Here is a 17886-nt window from a genome sequence, read left to right as displayed (position 1 = left end):
GAAAGTGAACTAGATCAATCAGAACACTTGGAAATTGAAATGTCTGGATTTTTTTTTTTTCAATTTCACATCAGAATTGTGGAAAGAGCTCTTAATCAAAAAACCAAATATCACATCATGGATGTTAAACATCAGTACTATGTGAGGAAATGCTTTAAGGGTTTCCTTGAAACATATCACGTGCAAGTGTATTACAATGTGATAACTATTTATTTTTCCTTTTGCTTCTATCCTAGATGTTATAAAGGTGGTTGGCATAGATGGTAATTATACAGTCACATGAATTTGCTTTTTGCTTACAGTAAAGCAAGGTCATGTTGCTGTCGGCCCTAGAAAGCGGCAGGCTCTGGACATGTGCTAGTGATGCTTTTCATGTGAGCTGTACTATAAGAGCTGTTTAGTATTTTGCTATTTAGTCCTTTCTTCCTTCTTTAGTTTTTCTATTTAATGTCCTAGTTCTGTTGTAGACCTTACAGTCAAAGGTGTTGAGGATATTCAGTGTTTGGCAGTGCCGGCCTATCCACTGGGGTCACAGAGTCTGACAGTCCTAAACAAAATAGGAGGGTGAAGGGAATGAGATGAGAACTGTCTAGGCTTCTCTTTAAGACTTGCTGTGGTGTAATGCTTCTTGGTGTCTGCTGTTAGGAGTCTGTTTGGAGGTACTGAAGATTGCTGGGCAGGGCTGTTTCCTCTCTGCTGTTTTCCATCATGCTGAGGCTAAACCCAGCGTTTCTGGAAGTTGTTTAGTGAACTCCTTTATGTACTGTTTGGCTGGCAAGTCAGTGCTTGCTGTCCAGACAATTAAAACTGGAATAACCATTCTGAACTGTGTATGATGTTGTGAGCAGTTTCTACATCTATGTAGTGCAAGGAGTGGCAAAACAGGCTTGGGGCCTCTGGATGCTGCTGCTGCAATACAGACACGTTATTTGTATACTTCGAGCAGCAGTGAGATGTTTTATTTGTGGAGATCAAAGCTGTCAAGGGTGCAAGGTGAATTTTACCCCTACAGTCCCTCAGGTTCAACAATACTGAAATAGAATATAACTGAAACTCTAACAGGCTTAACTTTTAAAAGATTGGAGTCCTTATGGTGTGTTTTGTGAATGGTTTGCAAAAACTGTTGTATCCTGAAAGGAGGAAGCTGGGAGAAAGCTCTGAGGCATAATGCTCTGTAAATTCTGGTAAAGAAACAAAGTAATTTTTGGTGTAGTGTTTAAAGTGTCAGTGCATACACTTCTAAGCACTGATGATTTCAGCAAGTTTAGGTAGGAGCTGTTTTCCTGTGGACTTAAAGGAAAAGTGTCTAAAGCTGACTGGTTTTTCATTTGAGCTCTGGAAAAACTTGGCTGGGTGGCTGCAGCTTGTGTGCTGCACATTGGGATGAAACACTTGATGTGGCCTGAAATTCAGGGTTTGCTTTTGTGGACAAGGAGGCCCCTGAGAGAGTTGCAGCTCTGAAGAAAGCCCTTAGAGCAGATCTCTTGATATCAAGTACTTCAAATCTCAACCAGTGTTGCCAGGGTCAATTATTTTTATCTCTAAGAGTTCATTAGTATTGATACTTGGAAAAATGGAGAACAAAACTCAGTAACCACAATCTCAATACTCTGGTCTACTGAACCCTGCCAAAAAGAAAGATGCCCCTCAAAATTGAGCAGGTAGGGGATTACCTTTTATTTGATGAGGATTGCTGTAGTAAAGCAGATGTAACTTATTTGTATATTTGGTGAGTTAGAATGCTAATAATAGAATAGTTGGGCAAATGAAATGCATTGCTGCTATGAGAGTTACACTTCTAGCTTGTTTACAAAAAAAAAAAAAAGGCATTTCTTTGTATTTGAGGCTTCCTTCCTTTTATTTCTTACAGTTATCAAAGAGGAGAATGAATTTTCCATGCAGCTAGTATGCTTCTATTTATGCTTCTCTCTCTCCCTGTAAGAAGACTTTCATCTATCTAGTGTTCCTTTCTACCCCTTGCCCCATTTTCTCTCCAAATCTATAAATCTGCATTTCAACTTTTTTGACTATTATGGGGAAGGGCTATACCAACTCTGTATTGCTTGGCAAGTAATTGGCACCTTTAGCACTATAATGTACTTTTTATTTGATTTGCTAATTTGTTTCATAGACTAGTTGTAATCATAAAAGGAAACAATTTGCAAGAACCTAAAAGGCAACATAGGAGATGAATAGCATTTAATGTGGATTTTTCAGGAGGAAATTGTGTCAAGCCACCTGCTTTTCTTCTGAATCTTATAGGTGCAGAAGAAGTAGTAGTAGATGTGGGTATCTTGACTCTGAAGTTTTCAAACTAATTTTCTCATGAGAAATCCAGGAGAACAATGGACTACGGGAAATCCCATGAAAGACATACAAAATGATCTGATTATTTTGTTTGAGCATAACAGGAGTTCCAAGAAAAAAAAAGGAGGAGATATTTTGCGGGTTTTTGCAGGGCTTTTAGGCAGTCTCCTAGGAATCACCAGTTATCACCAATTTCTTAGGTAAATTTCATGTACCTTTGGGAAATGTATCTCCAGATAGTGACTGTGCTTGAAGGATGTGACAAGATGGCAAGAGAGTTCAGTAACCTTGGATGCAGTTCAGTCAGGACAAAATGCAAAATATTAGGCTTTGATAAGAGCAATCAGGTGTGTAAGTGGAGAGTGGATGAGGATTGGACAGGCAGCAGCTCCACAGAGGAGAGTTCGGTACACAAGCTGATCATGAGGTTGCAGCATTGCACAAGCTGCAAGCATTGTGCTGAGCTGTGCAAACAAGTGTGTTGTAAGTCGGATACAATAAGTCATCGGCATGCTGGGTAGAGCTGAGATAAGCTTCCTTTGCAGAGCCTGGTTTTAGGTGCTGTACCTGAATAGTTTTTAGCAGTGAGGGGAGAGGCTCCCCAAAGAGAAATAACTTCTCCATCGTAATAACTTTCTTTGCAACAGCCCTCATATTTCATATTTGAAGCAGACAGTGGGGGGAAAGAGAGTGAGCTGTGCTTTTTTTTTTTTTTCGTGCCCTTTTGGAGCAGAACAAGGATCATTTTGCCTAAACAGCAGGTTCTGTTTTATCTTGCAGCCCTCTTTGATTTTGTAACCCAAGCCTGAAGGGCTCTTTATTGCAACTGAATGGCAAGAAATGCCCAGAGTGTGCTTGTAAAATGCCTAAAGCTTTGCTCCTGTTATGAACAAAATCAGACTTTGAACAGGGTGAAGCGCTGTTGGTAGTAACAGTGGGGCTAAGAGTAAGAGATAGTGGCTTGGGTCTTTTGATGGGAAAGTGGCTGGGAACCCCACAGCTGCTGCATCTGTGCTAAAGCACATTCACCTGTGCAGCTTCCACTGTGGTCTTGCATCCTGAGCACTGTCCCTGGCTGTATTACGGTTCATGTTGAGATACCAGCTAAGTGCCTGCCATTGGCATCCTTCTCCCCTTCTTCCCCTGCCCTGGCAGGTGCCTCCCTTCTTTGCAAGGATGTCCAGACGTGGAAGAAGGGAGGAACAGGACTGTGCCATCTGATTCAGCCTGGGTTTTGCTTCAGGTGTACACAGCCGGGTTTGACAAAGGTTATGCTTCCTAGTGCTGCAAGCTGAAGCTTTACCTGTTGGTGGATTTGTAACAAACTTAAAGTGCTCCTGGTTTTTGTTGACAGATAAATGCCTGTAAAGATCAGAGTGCTGATCTGAGCTCGTACTGGTGTCTTCACCAAACTGAAGTTTGGTGTCTTCAGTTATAGGAAAAATATGGGAAAATGCTTCATTTTGGTAATGCAAACAACACTGTGCATAATATCACTTACTTGATAATCAGGGATAAAAGTACTTGGCTTCTTTGTACATTACATTTTATTGCTCAATTATTTGCTTCTGGAGAGCAAATTTTTGTTAGCAATAATCTAAATGAAAAATTGTCACCACTTAATATATGTTGGTAAAAAACATGCTCAGTGCTTTCTTTGCATTTTGTCAGAGGTTTTCTATTTTTCTCTATAATATTGAAGTACATATGCTGATCTAAATATTTGTCTTACCCTCCTCTGTTTTAGTCTTGTTGGTCATCTTGTTTACACATGTATTTTGATTATTTGTGTATCTTTTGCTTTGCAGGAGACAAAGATGGCAGCAAGGTGACTACAGTAGTGGCAACTCCTGGACAAGGTCCAGACCGACCACAAGAAGTCAGCTACACAGACACCAAGGTGATTGGAAATGGATCTTTTGGTGTTGTGTATCAAGCCAAACTCTGTGATTCAGGAGAGCTTGTGGCCATTAAGAAAGTCCTGCAGGATAAAAGATTTAAGGTGAGCCTATGCATAAGTTCACAGTATTTTCATGAATGTTATTTTCTTTTCCATGTCTTTGATGGCAGTGTTTTTGATTTTCTTAATTTATTTTCATTGGAGCAGATAAATACACATAAAAATTTTCGAGACTAAAGATTAAACAGATGGATTATGATAAAACAGTAGTTTAACTTGAAAATCAGTGAGTCACTATGATTATTTGTGTATTAGTGCAAATCAGGAAGCTAAAAATCCTGTTTTGATGTGCTGTTTCCAGGTTGCCAGCCAGATTTCTCAGACAGTGAGCTGTGGAAACAAGAGAAAAGCTTGTCTTAAGGTTACTTTTTCTAACATAAACTTTCCTCTAATCGTTAGCAATTCAACTGCTGGAAGAAACAGAAGTCTTTGGGCTTTGTTTGCTACACATAAAAAGTTGAAGGTTATATTTGAGTAAATGAGAAATTGTAAAGGCCAAGCAAGACGATAACAAATACTGAGCCCAAGGCAGTTTGGGCTGAAGATCACTTATTTTTCTTGTTGCCTGATTTATAAACGTGTTCTAACCTGGTGGTTTTAATAGACTAGTGATCCTTTATTCTAAACTAGTAGCCTTCCAAAGAGAAATCTTTTTATCTAGTGATTTTTAAACCAAATAAAAGTTAAGAGCCATAAGCCACCCCAACACTTCTGTTAGTCCTCAGGTTGGTACTTAATGTGTTTGACCTCTTTCCCTTATAGTCAGGTGGCCTGCAGATCAACTTGTGCAAGCAGTACATGATAGCAGAGGTACTGGTTTTAACATTTCTTTTTTTCACAGCAAGACCTCATGCACAGCTAGTTTCACTGGTAATATTTGTAACTTGTGTCCTTTTTTGGTAGCAAAACCATTGTTTTCAAGTGTTTCAAAGGAAAATGGGAAAGATACATTTAAATTAATGCAATGCAGAATTGTTTACTTCTAATTAAGGAAGGCATATAAAGTTCTTACACAGTTCTTACATCTGAGTTATTTTTGGACTCTGTTATGGGTTGAAGGTAATTAGTACTTGGGAAGTATGCAATATGATGTAAGAGTGCCTTATTTTAGGAGAATTAAAAAGAGGTAAAACAGAAAAGGAAAAACAAATTCTAAACCTAGTACTTAAAAGGAGCTTTTTTTGTCTCTTCCCATTGCATAGGTGTAAGAGGGAGGGTCAGGATATTTCCTCTACCCTGTCATGCTTGGTAGATGTCATCTAGTGCTTTTGACAATAATCTTTGATTTCTTTAGTCTCGTAACTCTGGGGTTTTGCAGTGTGTCAAAATGAAGACTTGGCCAAGCATTTTAGTTCTTGACCATCAGATATTAATGGTTTGTGACATCTTACTTTTTTTTTTTTAATTAATCTCTCTAGAGTAAAATGTTGGTCTTTTATTGCTTTTTCTTTTGGTAGTTGGTTTAGTGACATTTTATCTGACTATGTATCTTTTTGTTTTTGAGTGTTTCTTTAAGTGATAGAAAAAATTGTCTCTTGAATATTAGCCCTTCTGAAGGCAGAACTGAAAAGCTAAGTAGGGTGTTTCCAGTTTGGACTCTGAATTAAATGTCTACATTTGATAATACAAGCTGAGACCATCCACTACCTGGAGGCTTTAATATCCCTAAACTAGGTGTAATTAACGCTTAAGTCCATGTATAGATTTGCACATAGGTAGCATTAATTTAAAAATACTTTTTTAAACTTCATAATTTGTATGGGTCACATCTGTAGCAATACCCAAGTTATGCATTTTTTCATATTCTTATCCCAAACTTTTATCCCAGCTACACAGCGTCATCTACCTTTGGTCTAAGCTCCCTTAGTTTTCCCATTGTTTGTCAGTTCAGTCCTCTCATTTTTTCACATTCTGATCTAGAAGTGTATGTTATGTTGGCAGGAGGTGTAAATTCTTGCAGGCTGGATGACAGCCTCTGCCTGGACAGATTTGGAAGCTAGACAGATGTATATTATATTAAGAATAGCATACAATTTCTTCAGGGTATGCTACTCTTTGGGAATGCCTGATCTAGGTAGTATATGCTGGACCACATCATTTACCAGTTAAAGAGGGAGCTTGGAAAATCTGTTGGCTGAGTGGTTTGAGTGCAGTGTAGGAGCAGGCCAGCTCTTGTGTTCAGAGAGCTGAGCTGGGAGTGCAGCACAGCTGGGCTGTTGTCATCCCTGCTTGGCTGCCTGAGTCCAAATCAAAGGCCTGGTCAGTGGAGTTCCTTAAGAAATCTGACACTCCCCTCTCATTAATGCAAACTCCCACTTCACCGATGGTTGAGGGGAAAAAGCCAACCTTACTGCAGACAGCCCAAGGCGGTGGCAACTTGTTTGGTTCATTATCACTTTGATAATGAATCAAACAAAGGAAGGAAGAGAGGAGGGGGCACTTTAGAAATACCAGTCTGCACTGATCCCAGTGGTGGACAAGCAACAAGAGGAAAGTGATGTATGGAAGTTGCTTCCTGAAATTTGAATTATGAACGAAATCTTCAGCTGTATGCTTCAGGTTGGTGCCTGCTTATCCCTGTGCTTGTCTATTGTGATATATTTATCTTGGTACATGCAGTATAATTCCTTAGTCATGATTTCTTCAAAAAATGCTTTGGGAAGAGCCAGCATATAGTCTTGAAACTGAAAGTGCATGATTCAGAAACTTCAGCAAGCCTCAAGAAATTGTAAACTCTAGGCTCTTGGTTCATTTTGTGAATGTAGAGGGCCATCATTGTGTAGGTCTGGAATATGCGCCTCAGCTGCCAATTTTAGATCTCTGTCAGGAAGCTGAGATGCTTTTGTCCAGGTTTGAAGCTAGCTTGAAAGTTGGAATTACCAGAGGGGGAGTTGCCTATTTTTATTTTTTCCATTTCCATTACTATGACAAGTCAGCCTCCCAGCATTGGTCCAGACCAGAAAGAAGTTGAGTGTTAAGTCAGTGCTAAAGAGTTGATTCTTAGAGTTTCTGTGATGGTAAAGATAGTTTGCAATGCTCCTTCTTCTTTTTACTCCCTTGTTGCAGTTCAGTGCTTCTTCAGTTTGACATTGCAGTTCCTGCATGACTGTGTTTTAAACAGGGTCTCTGAATTGTTCTGGATTTTAGAATGTGTGTGTCTAGAGTTCAGTGTAACGTGCAGCGATAGTATTGGTAGGAATAAGTGGTAAGTCCCTGAAGGGAATAAATAAAATACCACCTAGAGATTTATGCTTAATTTCAGTTTGTAGTTCTGCCTTCAGTAAACTAGTTCTCCATACTAGGTGTGAGGAATTAAGTAATGTAATTTTGGGCAATTACCTGATACTTGAATGAGTAGTTCACAAACTATGTGCTGTTTGTCATTAGTCTGTGAAACAATTTAATTTGTTTAATTTAACTAACCAAGTCTTATGGAAGGTTATATTTTTGGGGTGGTGGGTTTTGGATTTTTTTTCAGTTAAAAGTTTAACAAGGGCGAGAGGGATGTTTCTCTTTGAAAAATAGTGTAAGGCAGCTGTTCACAAACTTTGGGGCCACAGTGCTTTCAAATGGCAAAATTTCCAAAAGACAATGACCTGGCTTTCACAGATCTATACTGTATTTCTGCTTCTATTCCACAAACGTGTAATAATAGGTTCTTATGCAAAGCATCAACAGGTGCAGTTAAAAGGTTTGTAGTATTTTCAATTCTTTTCATTCATGTGTCTGTGCAGGCCCTCAAGTGACACAGCCTAATTGTGATGCTTGAGAAGAAAATACTAGTAGCATAAAAATTCTTGCACTGCTTTTGTTAGCATTTTCATTGGAATATTCTTCAGCTGAAGAGTCTGTCACGTTGCTGTCTCATTGTGCAAAAACCAATAATAAGCAGAGAGGTATGTCAGCATAAATAGTTATTTTTTGTTATTTCTGCCATTCCATTAAGGTTTTTAAGACATTCTAATGAAATGAATGTGTGAATTGCTAGAAATATTTCACAGCTGACTGAGAATAAGTAGTTAAATTTCTTGTATCTGAATTGCATACTTGATGTTTCTGCTTTTAGCACTGGGCTGTTTAATCTAAATGATAAAGACAGTTTGTACTCCTCCTGTACCTTTTCAAACAGTCTAGATTGGGCACCACATTTCTTGTTAATGGCTCACAGAGACATAAAGTGTGCAGCAAGAGAAAGACAAATTCTGTAATGGGAACCATTCATGCCATCCAGTCTGTCAAATCATTCAGGGACTGCCTTGGTTTGGCCATCCAACCGTGTGTGCCCTTGGCTTAGTTGCCTGAATTATTTAAATAGGCAGATCTTCTGGAGTGTGAGAGGATGTCAAACTAGGGCCCTGATGGTCCATAAATGTGAAGCACTGCATTGCTAAAGCTGAGGCCCCAGAATAGTAGGCAGTGCTCTTTCCTATTTTTAGTTATTGAAGGTGTTGTAAATATTTGCATGTTTATTGTTTCTTTGTTTTGGTTTGTTGGTTTGGGGTTGGTTTGTTTTTTTGTTTGTTTGTTAATATGTAAAGTCTCAGTGTTAATTTGAGCCTTAAAGCCCAATAAAGCAGCAGGATGGAAAAATAAGTTTGTGTTGAGGTTCTGTTTTTTTTTCTTTCTCTGCTGGTGTGTGTACTTTTGTGAGCTGTTTGAAATGCTTCTGAAAGCAACAGCTTTCCTTCAGTTCCTGCCTCAGATATATCAAGCTGCTAAGTATAAAAAGATCCTTTTCAAAGTAGCCCATATCCGCTGTTTGTATTACCTTATTTACAGCAACTTTGATCATAGCAGCTCCCATGAAAAATGTAAAACCACAAGGAAGACTTTCCATTTAAAAATGACTAGGTGTTTAGGTTTTTAAGTTCTGCTAACTTTTCAAGAGACTTTCCTGTTTAAAGCATTCAGAAATCTAGAGCTGACCCAGTTTTTTTCTTAATAGGTTTTGTGTCTCTGCACATGGTTGAAGATACAATTCTGTAAATATGCATGTGAAAAAGTGAACCTGTTAATTAATGATTTGCCTCTTTTGCTCTCAGAATCTCCATGGTTAACAGACCACTGTGAGAATATGACTTCAAATCGGGTTGAATTAGTTCCACTTTTTCCAACTGCCCCCCAGCTTGTTTCTTAGCTCTTGGTTATCAATGGCCAGTAAACATACAACAGATAGTAGCATTATACTGGAAAAAACGGCTCCATTTCAGGGGGCTTCAGTCTGTTAAAGCCACTTTTGGTGTATCTGAGCTGTTTTGAGGACAGATGTACTCAAGTTACTCAGGTAACCTGACTGAAAGAAGAGTTAAAACTAAGTTTTGTTTTGCAGTCTGTAAGCTTGGGTTATGGATAGTGTCATGTCTATATACTGACAAGCAGACATCCATCCTCTTGACATGTGTTGGGGAACCCAGGTATAAAGCTTTAAGGGAAGTGGTATCACTGTCTCTTCTGTGCAGGTTTGTTTTCCCTTTGCTGGGTTCACACAGGATGTGTGCATCATATTGCTTTTTAATGTTTTAGCAGGTCCATCTTCCAGACTCCTATTTCCATGTATTGTAGCTTTGTCATGAGAATGTTAAAGGTACAGTTAAAAGAAGTCATTGTTACTGCTGGATATCTCATAGAAGCCTTGACTTCCTTTACATGTGCCTGAGTTGTAGACCCTTTCTTTCAAGCACACAGGTGGATATTGAAGTCACAGAAAAGACCTCCAAGATTGATTCCAACCTTGTACTGATCACCACCTTGTCAACTAGACAATGGCACCAAGTGCCACATCCAGTTGTTCCATGAACACCTCCAGGGATGGTGACTCCACCACTTCCCTTGGTAGTCCATTCCAAACTTTAATAACCATTCTGTAAAGAAATTTCTCCTGATGTCCAGCCTAAACCTCCCCTAGTTCACCTTGAGACTGTGTCCTCTTATCTTGTTTGCTTGTTGCCTGAAAGCAGAGACCAACCCCTACTTTACTACAAATTCCTTTCTGGTAGTTACAGAGAGCAATAAGGTCACTCCAGATCTTCCTTTTCCCTCCTACTTCACTCTTTTCTAGAAGGGAATTGAAAGTTATCACAGAGGTTCAGAATGATTGCTGTCTTCATCTTAAGTCAGTGTTTAAAGTTTTGAATACAGTGTAGAGGTTGGATTTGCTCTGATGTATTTGTGATTATCTTTTACTGTGACCTCTCATTATCTGCACAAGTTTCCTCTCAACTACAGACTGAACTCCCTTTTTTAATGTAATCTGTGTGTGAGCTAGATGTGTTCTCTCATCTCATATTTCCATCTAAGGATCATTGAATATTCAAACATTAATTTCTAAGGCCTTCTCTTAGAAGAATGCCTTTGTTTACTGCATCTCAGTTGAGCTGGAAGCACCCATGGGATAAAAAGTCACAAAGGAAAAACATGGTGATGAGAATTAGTAACATTTAAGCACGTTTCTTTTAAGTCTTTGAGGGCTTGCACATCATAGCTACTTTGAAGATCTGAGGAATAGTGAATCACTGTTCATAAGACTATCATGGAGGTGTTACTCTCTAAAGGATGCCTTAATTTTATTGTTAAATAGCTAGAAAGAGCACCCAAAACAATAGATCTGTCTTCTGACTAATGAGATGTTTTGCGTTTGTATCGCAAGTGGGGATGGAAGGCTGAAAATATTTTTCAGTGACTTCAGAAAATATTGCGAACATTAGTTAAACCAGCAGTAGAAAGATAATTGAGCCTGATCAAAACTGCCCTTTTACTCCTAGCTGTCCTCATCTAAGAGAATACAGTCACTCTTTAAGACTGAGGCTATCAGATAAGGTTTCCAGAACTGGAGATGCCTGGGCATGTGTTCAGGTTGTTGTTCCATCTTCTAAACAGCTGGAGGGCTATGTTTGCTTTCAGAGAGGTTTTTTCTAATCTATGCTTTAACTCTTGTATAGAGGCCAGATTTGTAGCTCTGGCCCAACTTAATTTATCCAGATTATCAGAGACATTTACCAAGATAACAGCTTTTCTTGCAGCAGTACTTGATCTGGCTGTCTCCTGGAAGCTTACTGGAGGAGCCAATTCTATCATTTAGCTGTAATTGGCAGTTGCAGTGCCTGTCTATTTGCAGCAACCAAAAAGGCTGGGTAGAGATCTGAATTTTCGCTCACAATCATTTCATTCAATTTTCCAGTTTTCTCAGACTTTCCTAATGGATAAAAAATCTGTTTACCCTTGGTTTTCACAGTCTTTGAAGAAAGCAGTGTACTGTTCATTGTATCAGCTGTAACCTCCCTGGACATACTTCAGTGGCCTAGAAGATCTAAGAACTCTTAAGATTGATATTTCTCTAACGTTATATTATTTTAAAGTCTGTATAATAAAATTATATGTAGTTATGGCTACTCCTGTAGATGTTTTCAAATCTGACAACTGAATTGGATGCATAATATCTGTTAGTGCAAAATAGGTCTTCAGTTTGGCACATGAGATGACATGGAGTTTGTACTATGAGCATTGATTTCAGTTTTCTGCTTTTTAGCAGGGGAGTCTGGACTGATAATTAATGTCCATGGAATGCAGTGTGACCCAGCTGCAGTTGGCCTAGGATACAGGAGGAAAAGCTCTTCATCTGCAGACCTGGCTTTGTGCGTGTTTAGACATGCGTTTCCACGTGTTGCCATGTGGAAACCAACACATTAGAAGAGAAATAGGCCCTAGGAATGTGTTCTTTGAAAAGGGAGGAGTCAAAAGAGCCCTTGAGGGCTTTTCTACTCCTGCCCCGTGGATGTTTGCATGAGGCCTTGTATAGATATGTGCTACAGTTTCAGTGGTGCATTTATTTTGGATTTTGAGTTTTTCTGTGGTACTCCCTAAACTAGGACCAAGATGGGACTTTAAAACAAGATACCTGTTTTGTCAGTTTTCTTTCCTCTTGCTCATTCTTAGTGTATAACTTGAGACCAAAATTAAACCTGTCTGTCCTATGTGAATTTACTGACCAACAAAAAGAACTGGAAGATACATTACATTTATGAAAAGTCTTTTGTCCCACTAGTCCAGATAACTCATACAGCTGCTCCAATAATGATTTGGTTTATTTCCTGTTGTCTCTCAAGTCTTCCAAAGGAAGTGAGTTCATATGTCTGGTTTTCATAAAATACATATATTTATATATAGTCTATGAAATATATATTCTGTATAGATACAGAAATTAGATACAAATTAGCTAGAGACTGTTTTGAGAGACACAAGTTAAATGGATGCTATTCTGAAATAACAACGTTCAGAATGGACAGTGCAGTTTAAAAGAATTCCAAACCCATCAGGGTATGGAAATGCATAGTTTAAAGCACATGAATAGCTGTAACTCGGCCACATACTGACAGCATATTATAACCGTAAGAGTGTACTTGGACGTTGCAGAATTCCTGATTGTGGTCAAATTAAGTTCTATTTTGAAAGATAATTTCCTTTCCTTTGACTTTTTAACATTGCTGCCTCTAAGTGCCTGAGAAGGACTGGCATAGAAAAACAGTAACTCTGCATGCAGTAGGAATAATCTCTCCATTTTATATTTACAAACCAGTTTTACATCTGGGTCACACCTGCTAATTAAAGGGAGCTTTGATTATGGCATGGATTTGTAAGTCTGTGTAACAAAGGTAAAAATTGATTTTAATGTTCTTCATTTTGTAATGTCTTATGGAGGGATCTTTGGTAGCCTTTCAGGATCACTACCGAGATGAATCTATATCTTTGTGTTTCTGAGACTGGCAGATTACAGGCTGGTGGAGCAGATTTGGGTTTTCTCATTCTTACCTGAAATCAAAATATTTAATGGCTGATGGTCTTAGTGTGGCAATGGAGTAGACTTTCTAAGTGTGCAACCAGTCCAAGTGGAGAATCGAGGGCAGTCATTGTTTTGTGAATGGAACCTGAACTTGGTCAATTAAAAAGTCACAGTAAAATTCCTGAAGTCCTTCTGAAGCTCAGAGATTTAGTGGTCAACTCTGTATGAGGCTGTATATAAATTCTAAGCTATTCTATCTTTTTTCTTGTTGGACGAGATGCTGAGATGATCAGGCAGAGAGCAGGCTCATCTAATGCACTTGAGAGCTTGGTAGTGCTGCTGCTATAGAGAGCTTGGGCATGAATGCCGGTGTTGGGTGGAAATGGTGTCCCAGGAGAACCTTCCACACCTGTCTCCTAGTTAGGGAAAAGAGTATTGTGTAGACTATAAATAGAAGATTAGCTTGATGGGATAAAAATGGTGCTTTTGAGACTATTTGGATTTTTGGTGTGTTGAGATACTTCAAGGCTCTTGGTTGTACCATGAGGTATTCTCTTCTGGAAGTCCCTCTTTTGGAAGCATGAGATTGCCTGGCTACGGAAGATTTAGCTTAAGTAGTCTTTATATCTAGCAACATTACCTACCTGTGACTCTCACTTGCTTACAAAATTCTTACTTGGTTAAATTATCTTTGGTGCAACATTCTAGTCTTGGAGCATGATTGGAATATATCATTAAATAATTTATCTTCAGTTTTTGCCAGGGAACACTGGGGGGGGGTTTGTCTTTAAAATGCATGGCTGATAAATCAGGCAGTGGCAAACTCTGTGTCCTTTTTGAACTCAGTATTTGTTAGTCAAATATCCTGCTGTGGCAGCTATTATGCTTGGGGGGAAAGAAGGGTTAGCCTATAAAATGCTAGTCATAGAAGGGACAGAAGAGATGCACCTGCTGCTCAGGGGAGGCTTCCTGAAGCAAAGAGGGACAGATCTTCTCATTTATGTGTCACCAAGACAGCTGTGCCCAACCCTCCAGCACTGTGCTGTACTTCAACCCTTTTGGCTCTGTTTAAAACCTCTTAATTGAGCTGTAATTGAGGTTTTTTTTTGTGGCTCTTCCTAGAAGAGGATTAACTCAAAGTCAGCAAACAAAATGAGGAAGGTTTAAATAAATGTGAAAATGGGAATAATTTTTGTTTTCCACTTGTTTTCTTGAGTAGACCTGACTCTTTATAACCAAATGGCATGCTCCTTCCAGGAAGTGTTCAAAACTTGAAGAGCCATTTAATGGGTAATTGTTTTCTTTGCTGCTAAAGGCAATATGTGCACCGCCCATTGCTTCTTGGAAAAGTAGTACCAAGACGTGGGAAAATAATAAAAGGAAGCTCTTTTAAGTATTTCGTCAAGCATCTAAAGTACAGAAACAGTTCAGACTGTTGGACATATTCTAAAATTAGCAGTGCTGCCATCTTTTTCATTTGTCTTGGATACTTCCTGGGTGAGAAGGTGATATGTTTGTGACCAACAGAATTGTTAACAGCCTACACAATACCAAGAATTACTTTCCTGCTACACTGCATGTTTTTGAGGAAAGCTTGTTTGGGCTTTTTGTTTCACTTTGTTTTCTCCATCACATTTTCTGTCTGCATTATGCAGTGAAATGTGGTCCATTTGGAACATTGGAAGATTACATTTGAAGGATAATGTAGACTGAAGTTTTGTTGGATGACCTAGACTCTGCTGTATGATCTACCACAGGAAATAAAAATGAATCTGATTGGTTTTTTTTTTGAGTGGTTTTGTAAGGGTTATATCATGTAATAACCCAAAATAAGAAATTCTTCTGGAAAGGCAACGAGAAACTTATTCTATTAAGGAACATTCTAATTGCAGTCCTTGATGCTTTGGCATGGTGTTGATACTTCTTTTAAAATACAGTGAGTGATGTCAAGGAAGTGGTCATTGAGCATTTGTAATGTTTTTTTGGCCAGGAGCAAAGAAAGGACTCACTCTTCTTTAAGGTGAAATGTAAGGTGTGATGTTTATCATATTTTAAAATATATGTTACAGACTTTAAACTAAGGAGAAGGCAGTCTGCTTTCTTCAGGGTGGGTTTTTGTTTGTGTAGTGCTTAGTACAGTGAACTGAGATGAGTAATGGACGCTCTTATATGTGTCACGATGCAAATAAGCAGACTACAGACATCTATATTCTCTAGTTCTTCTAAGATTTGAAGCCAGGTCTAATTGTTACAGGCCCAACAAAGGTGCTTATTTCACATCTTCATTTGTGCTGTTCCTTTGAAAGCCCCAGCCATGGTGATTAGACTGCTTAGGTCCTGAGCTAACTAGTCAAAATACAAACATCCAGTCTGAATCACTGAAGCATAACAATGCATGTGGAAAACAACAGCTGGATTTAATTTCAGGGTTTTTTTTTAATTTCAAAAATCACTTTGTCACAAAAAGCTCCTTGTTTTCCTTCCTAAGCTTTATCAAGTGATGCAGACAGACTCTATAACTTGATGTCTTTTAAAGATTCATCCTCTTTTTTTCTTCATTCAAAGATTTGTCCAAGGATCTGCTTATCAGAATGAGTTGGCAGGCCCTTTTGCATTCATCTTCCTTTAATCTCAGCAGGCACATTGAGTCATGAAGATTGTACCAAGTTTTTTGGGCTGGAACAGAGGCATCTCATTTACACCAGATGAGTTTAACACTGTAGGCATGTTGACTGATTATAAATGAAGTAATTTGTTGCAGGCTGTTTAGTCCCTAAAGTGGGACATTGCCACTTATATGGGTGTTGTAGTGAGACATGACTACTACTCACGGAGCTGTCTGTCCACTGGTTGCCCTGCTCTTGCTGCAAGTGGACAGAAGAGGGTTTTTACCTTTCTTTTATTTTTTTCTTTTTAGAGTAAAACTTCTTAGTGGATGTTGACATTGCCTGTGGCCACTTTAGTGGAAAATTCAGGTTTGCTGTTAAATAATAGAGGAACCTTTCAAAAGATGTGTTGCTGACTACCATGGGAATTAGTAGTAAGTGTGCAGGTGTGGAAACGAGGACATAGCAGTTTGTTACTCCAAAGTGTAGTGCATGGGCTAGAGAACATTAAGATTTAGTTGAGTATCTTACATGGATGGACTTGCTTTGTTTTCTGATGCTGAGCAACTTTGTAAGCACATTTCAGATGAAGTCTGGCAGGCGTAACAGGATGTAGAGCAGGAGAACTAAGGTGAGTACAGCTTTCTGAAGAATTCCTAAAAATGAGGATAATACTTTCTTACTTTGTAGTGCCCTGCTGAACATAATTTGTAAATAGTGAGCAATTCTGAGTTATAAAATTAAAGCTGGTAACAGCTTATAACAACAGAAAATAATCTTTAGGTGAAGCAATGGTATTTGGAAGCTCTGTAGTTTTTTAAAAAGTAGTTCTATATTCTTTCTAGGTTAGATTCTTCTGGTCATGTATCATAGTAACCTGTACTAGAATTGCCTGTCTGTGAGACCTGGAGCTTCCTTGATTATACTGGATTTATTAATCCTATCTACTTGTCATTTAGATATCTGCAAAAGCACAGGAGTATGAGAACATAGGGAATGGAAGTGTTATTTCCGAGTGTGCAGGGAACCACAACAGGTTGATTGGAGTCAGCATTTGAAGAGCCACAGCAAATAAAGAACTTGGTGCTTTTTTTCCCCCCCTTTTTTAATTAAGTCAACATAAGGTCAAGAAAGGACATGGTTTGCAGATATGGTTTGCAGTATGCTGGATTTCCTGGTAGGCAATGACTCTGTTTCTGTAACTGCATAACAGGCATAAAGGTTATCTGCTTTTCATGCAGGGCTAACAGATCTAGTAGGACAAGAAAGTAGTATGAGATGTAGGAAAAACTAGGGCATGTTGAGGGTTGCCTGGAGTGTTGGAGGCATAACAGAGTCAGTGTATTCATTGAACAGTTTCTGTGGCAGCATGAAGGCCATCAATTAGCAGGAAGGATAAACAGTGCAAGGACTCTTGTTTGGATTTAAACTGATGAATATCTCTTGGAAAGAATCTTCCTTGCTAGTGGAAACAACCTGTACACAGTCCAAAAGCACAATGCCGTGTGCAGGTGGTAGTAGAAAGTCCCTTCCTGGTGGAGCACAGAGCTGTGGCATGCTGTCCTACTGGCTTGTCTGCATAGATCTGCTTGTGGGTGATAATGCTGTAGTTGACTTCTTGAGTAGATAATGAACTTTTCAAGAGAAATGCATGTGTCTGAGACCTTTCTGAATTCAGCTGTCCAGTTAAACAATATAGAAAGTTTTAACTGAGTCACTTTTAAAATCTATCTGAATTTTCCTGAATGTAAGTAGACAGTGAGCACAAGATACAGTGACTCTTGTTTTAACCTAACCTTGTGTGCAGAATGTGTAGGGAGCAATACTGTCTTGCTTACATAAGCAAGGCAGGCAGTATCACATCCTCAGCAGACAGTAATCTTCATGATTTCATACTGTTGTGATTTTGAATGTAAAAGGGTCTCAGCATCCTTTGTAGAAAGTTTGATTTCAACAAAATGTGAAAAATGTATTTTCACTGGTTGGGTATGGGGCAAGGAAATTAATTCACAGAATCACAAAATGGGCAAGGTTGTAAGGGACCACAGTGGGCCATCAGTTCCAGCATCCCTGCTCAAGCAGTGTCATTCCAGACCACATGGCATAGGAGTGCTTCCAAATGATTCTTGAATATCTCCAGTTAGGGAGACTCCATAACCTCTCTGGGCAACCTGTTCCAGTGCATGGTTAACATCACGGTAAAGTTCTTCCCTCATATTCAGGTGGGACTTCCTATG

The 17886-nt window shown here is 38.9% G+C and overlaps 1 protein-coding gene across 2 annotated transcripts in view; it reads left to right on the top strand.

Moving 5' to 3' along the window:
- GSK3B (glycogen synthase kinase 3 beta) overlaps positions 1–17886 on the top strand; it is a 141510-nt gene that overhangs the window by 50104 nt on the left and 73520 nt on the right. For both annotated transcript variants that reach the window (XM_053971132.1, XM_053971133.1), the window contains exon 2: positions 4116–4309. In XM_053971132.1, the coding sequence (XP_053827107.1) occupies positions 4116–4309 (194 nt within the window). The remainder of the gene's footprint in view (positions 1–4115; positions 4310–17886) is intronic.

This window comes from Vidua macroura, chromosome 2, assembly GCF_024509145.1.
Source record: "Vidua macroura isolate BioBank_ID:100142 chromosome 2, ASM2450914v1, whole genome shotgun sequence".
NCBI lineage: Eukaryota > Metazoa > Chordata > Aves > Passeriformes > Viduidae > Vidua > Vidua macroura.
The sequence above is the reverse complement of the archived record's forward strand: the minus strand, read 5'-3'. Positions and strand labels throughout refer to the sequence as shown.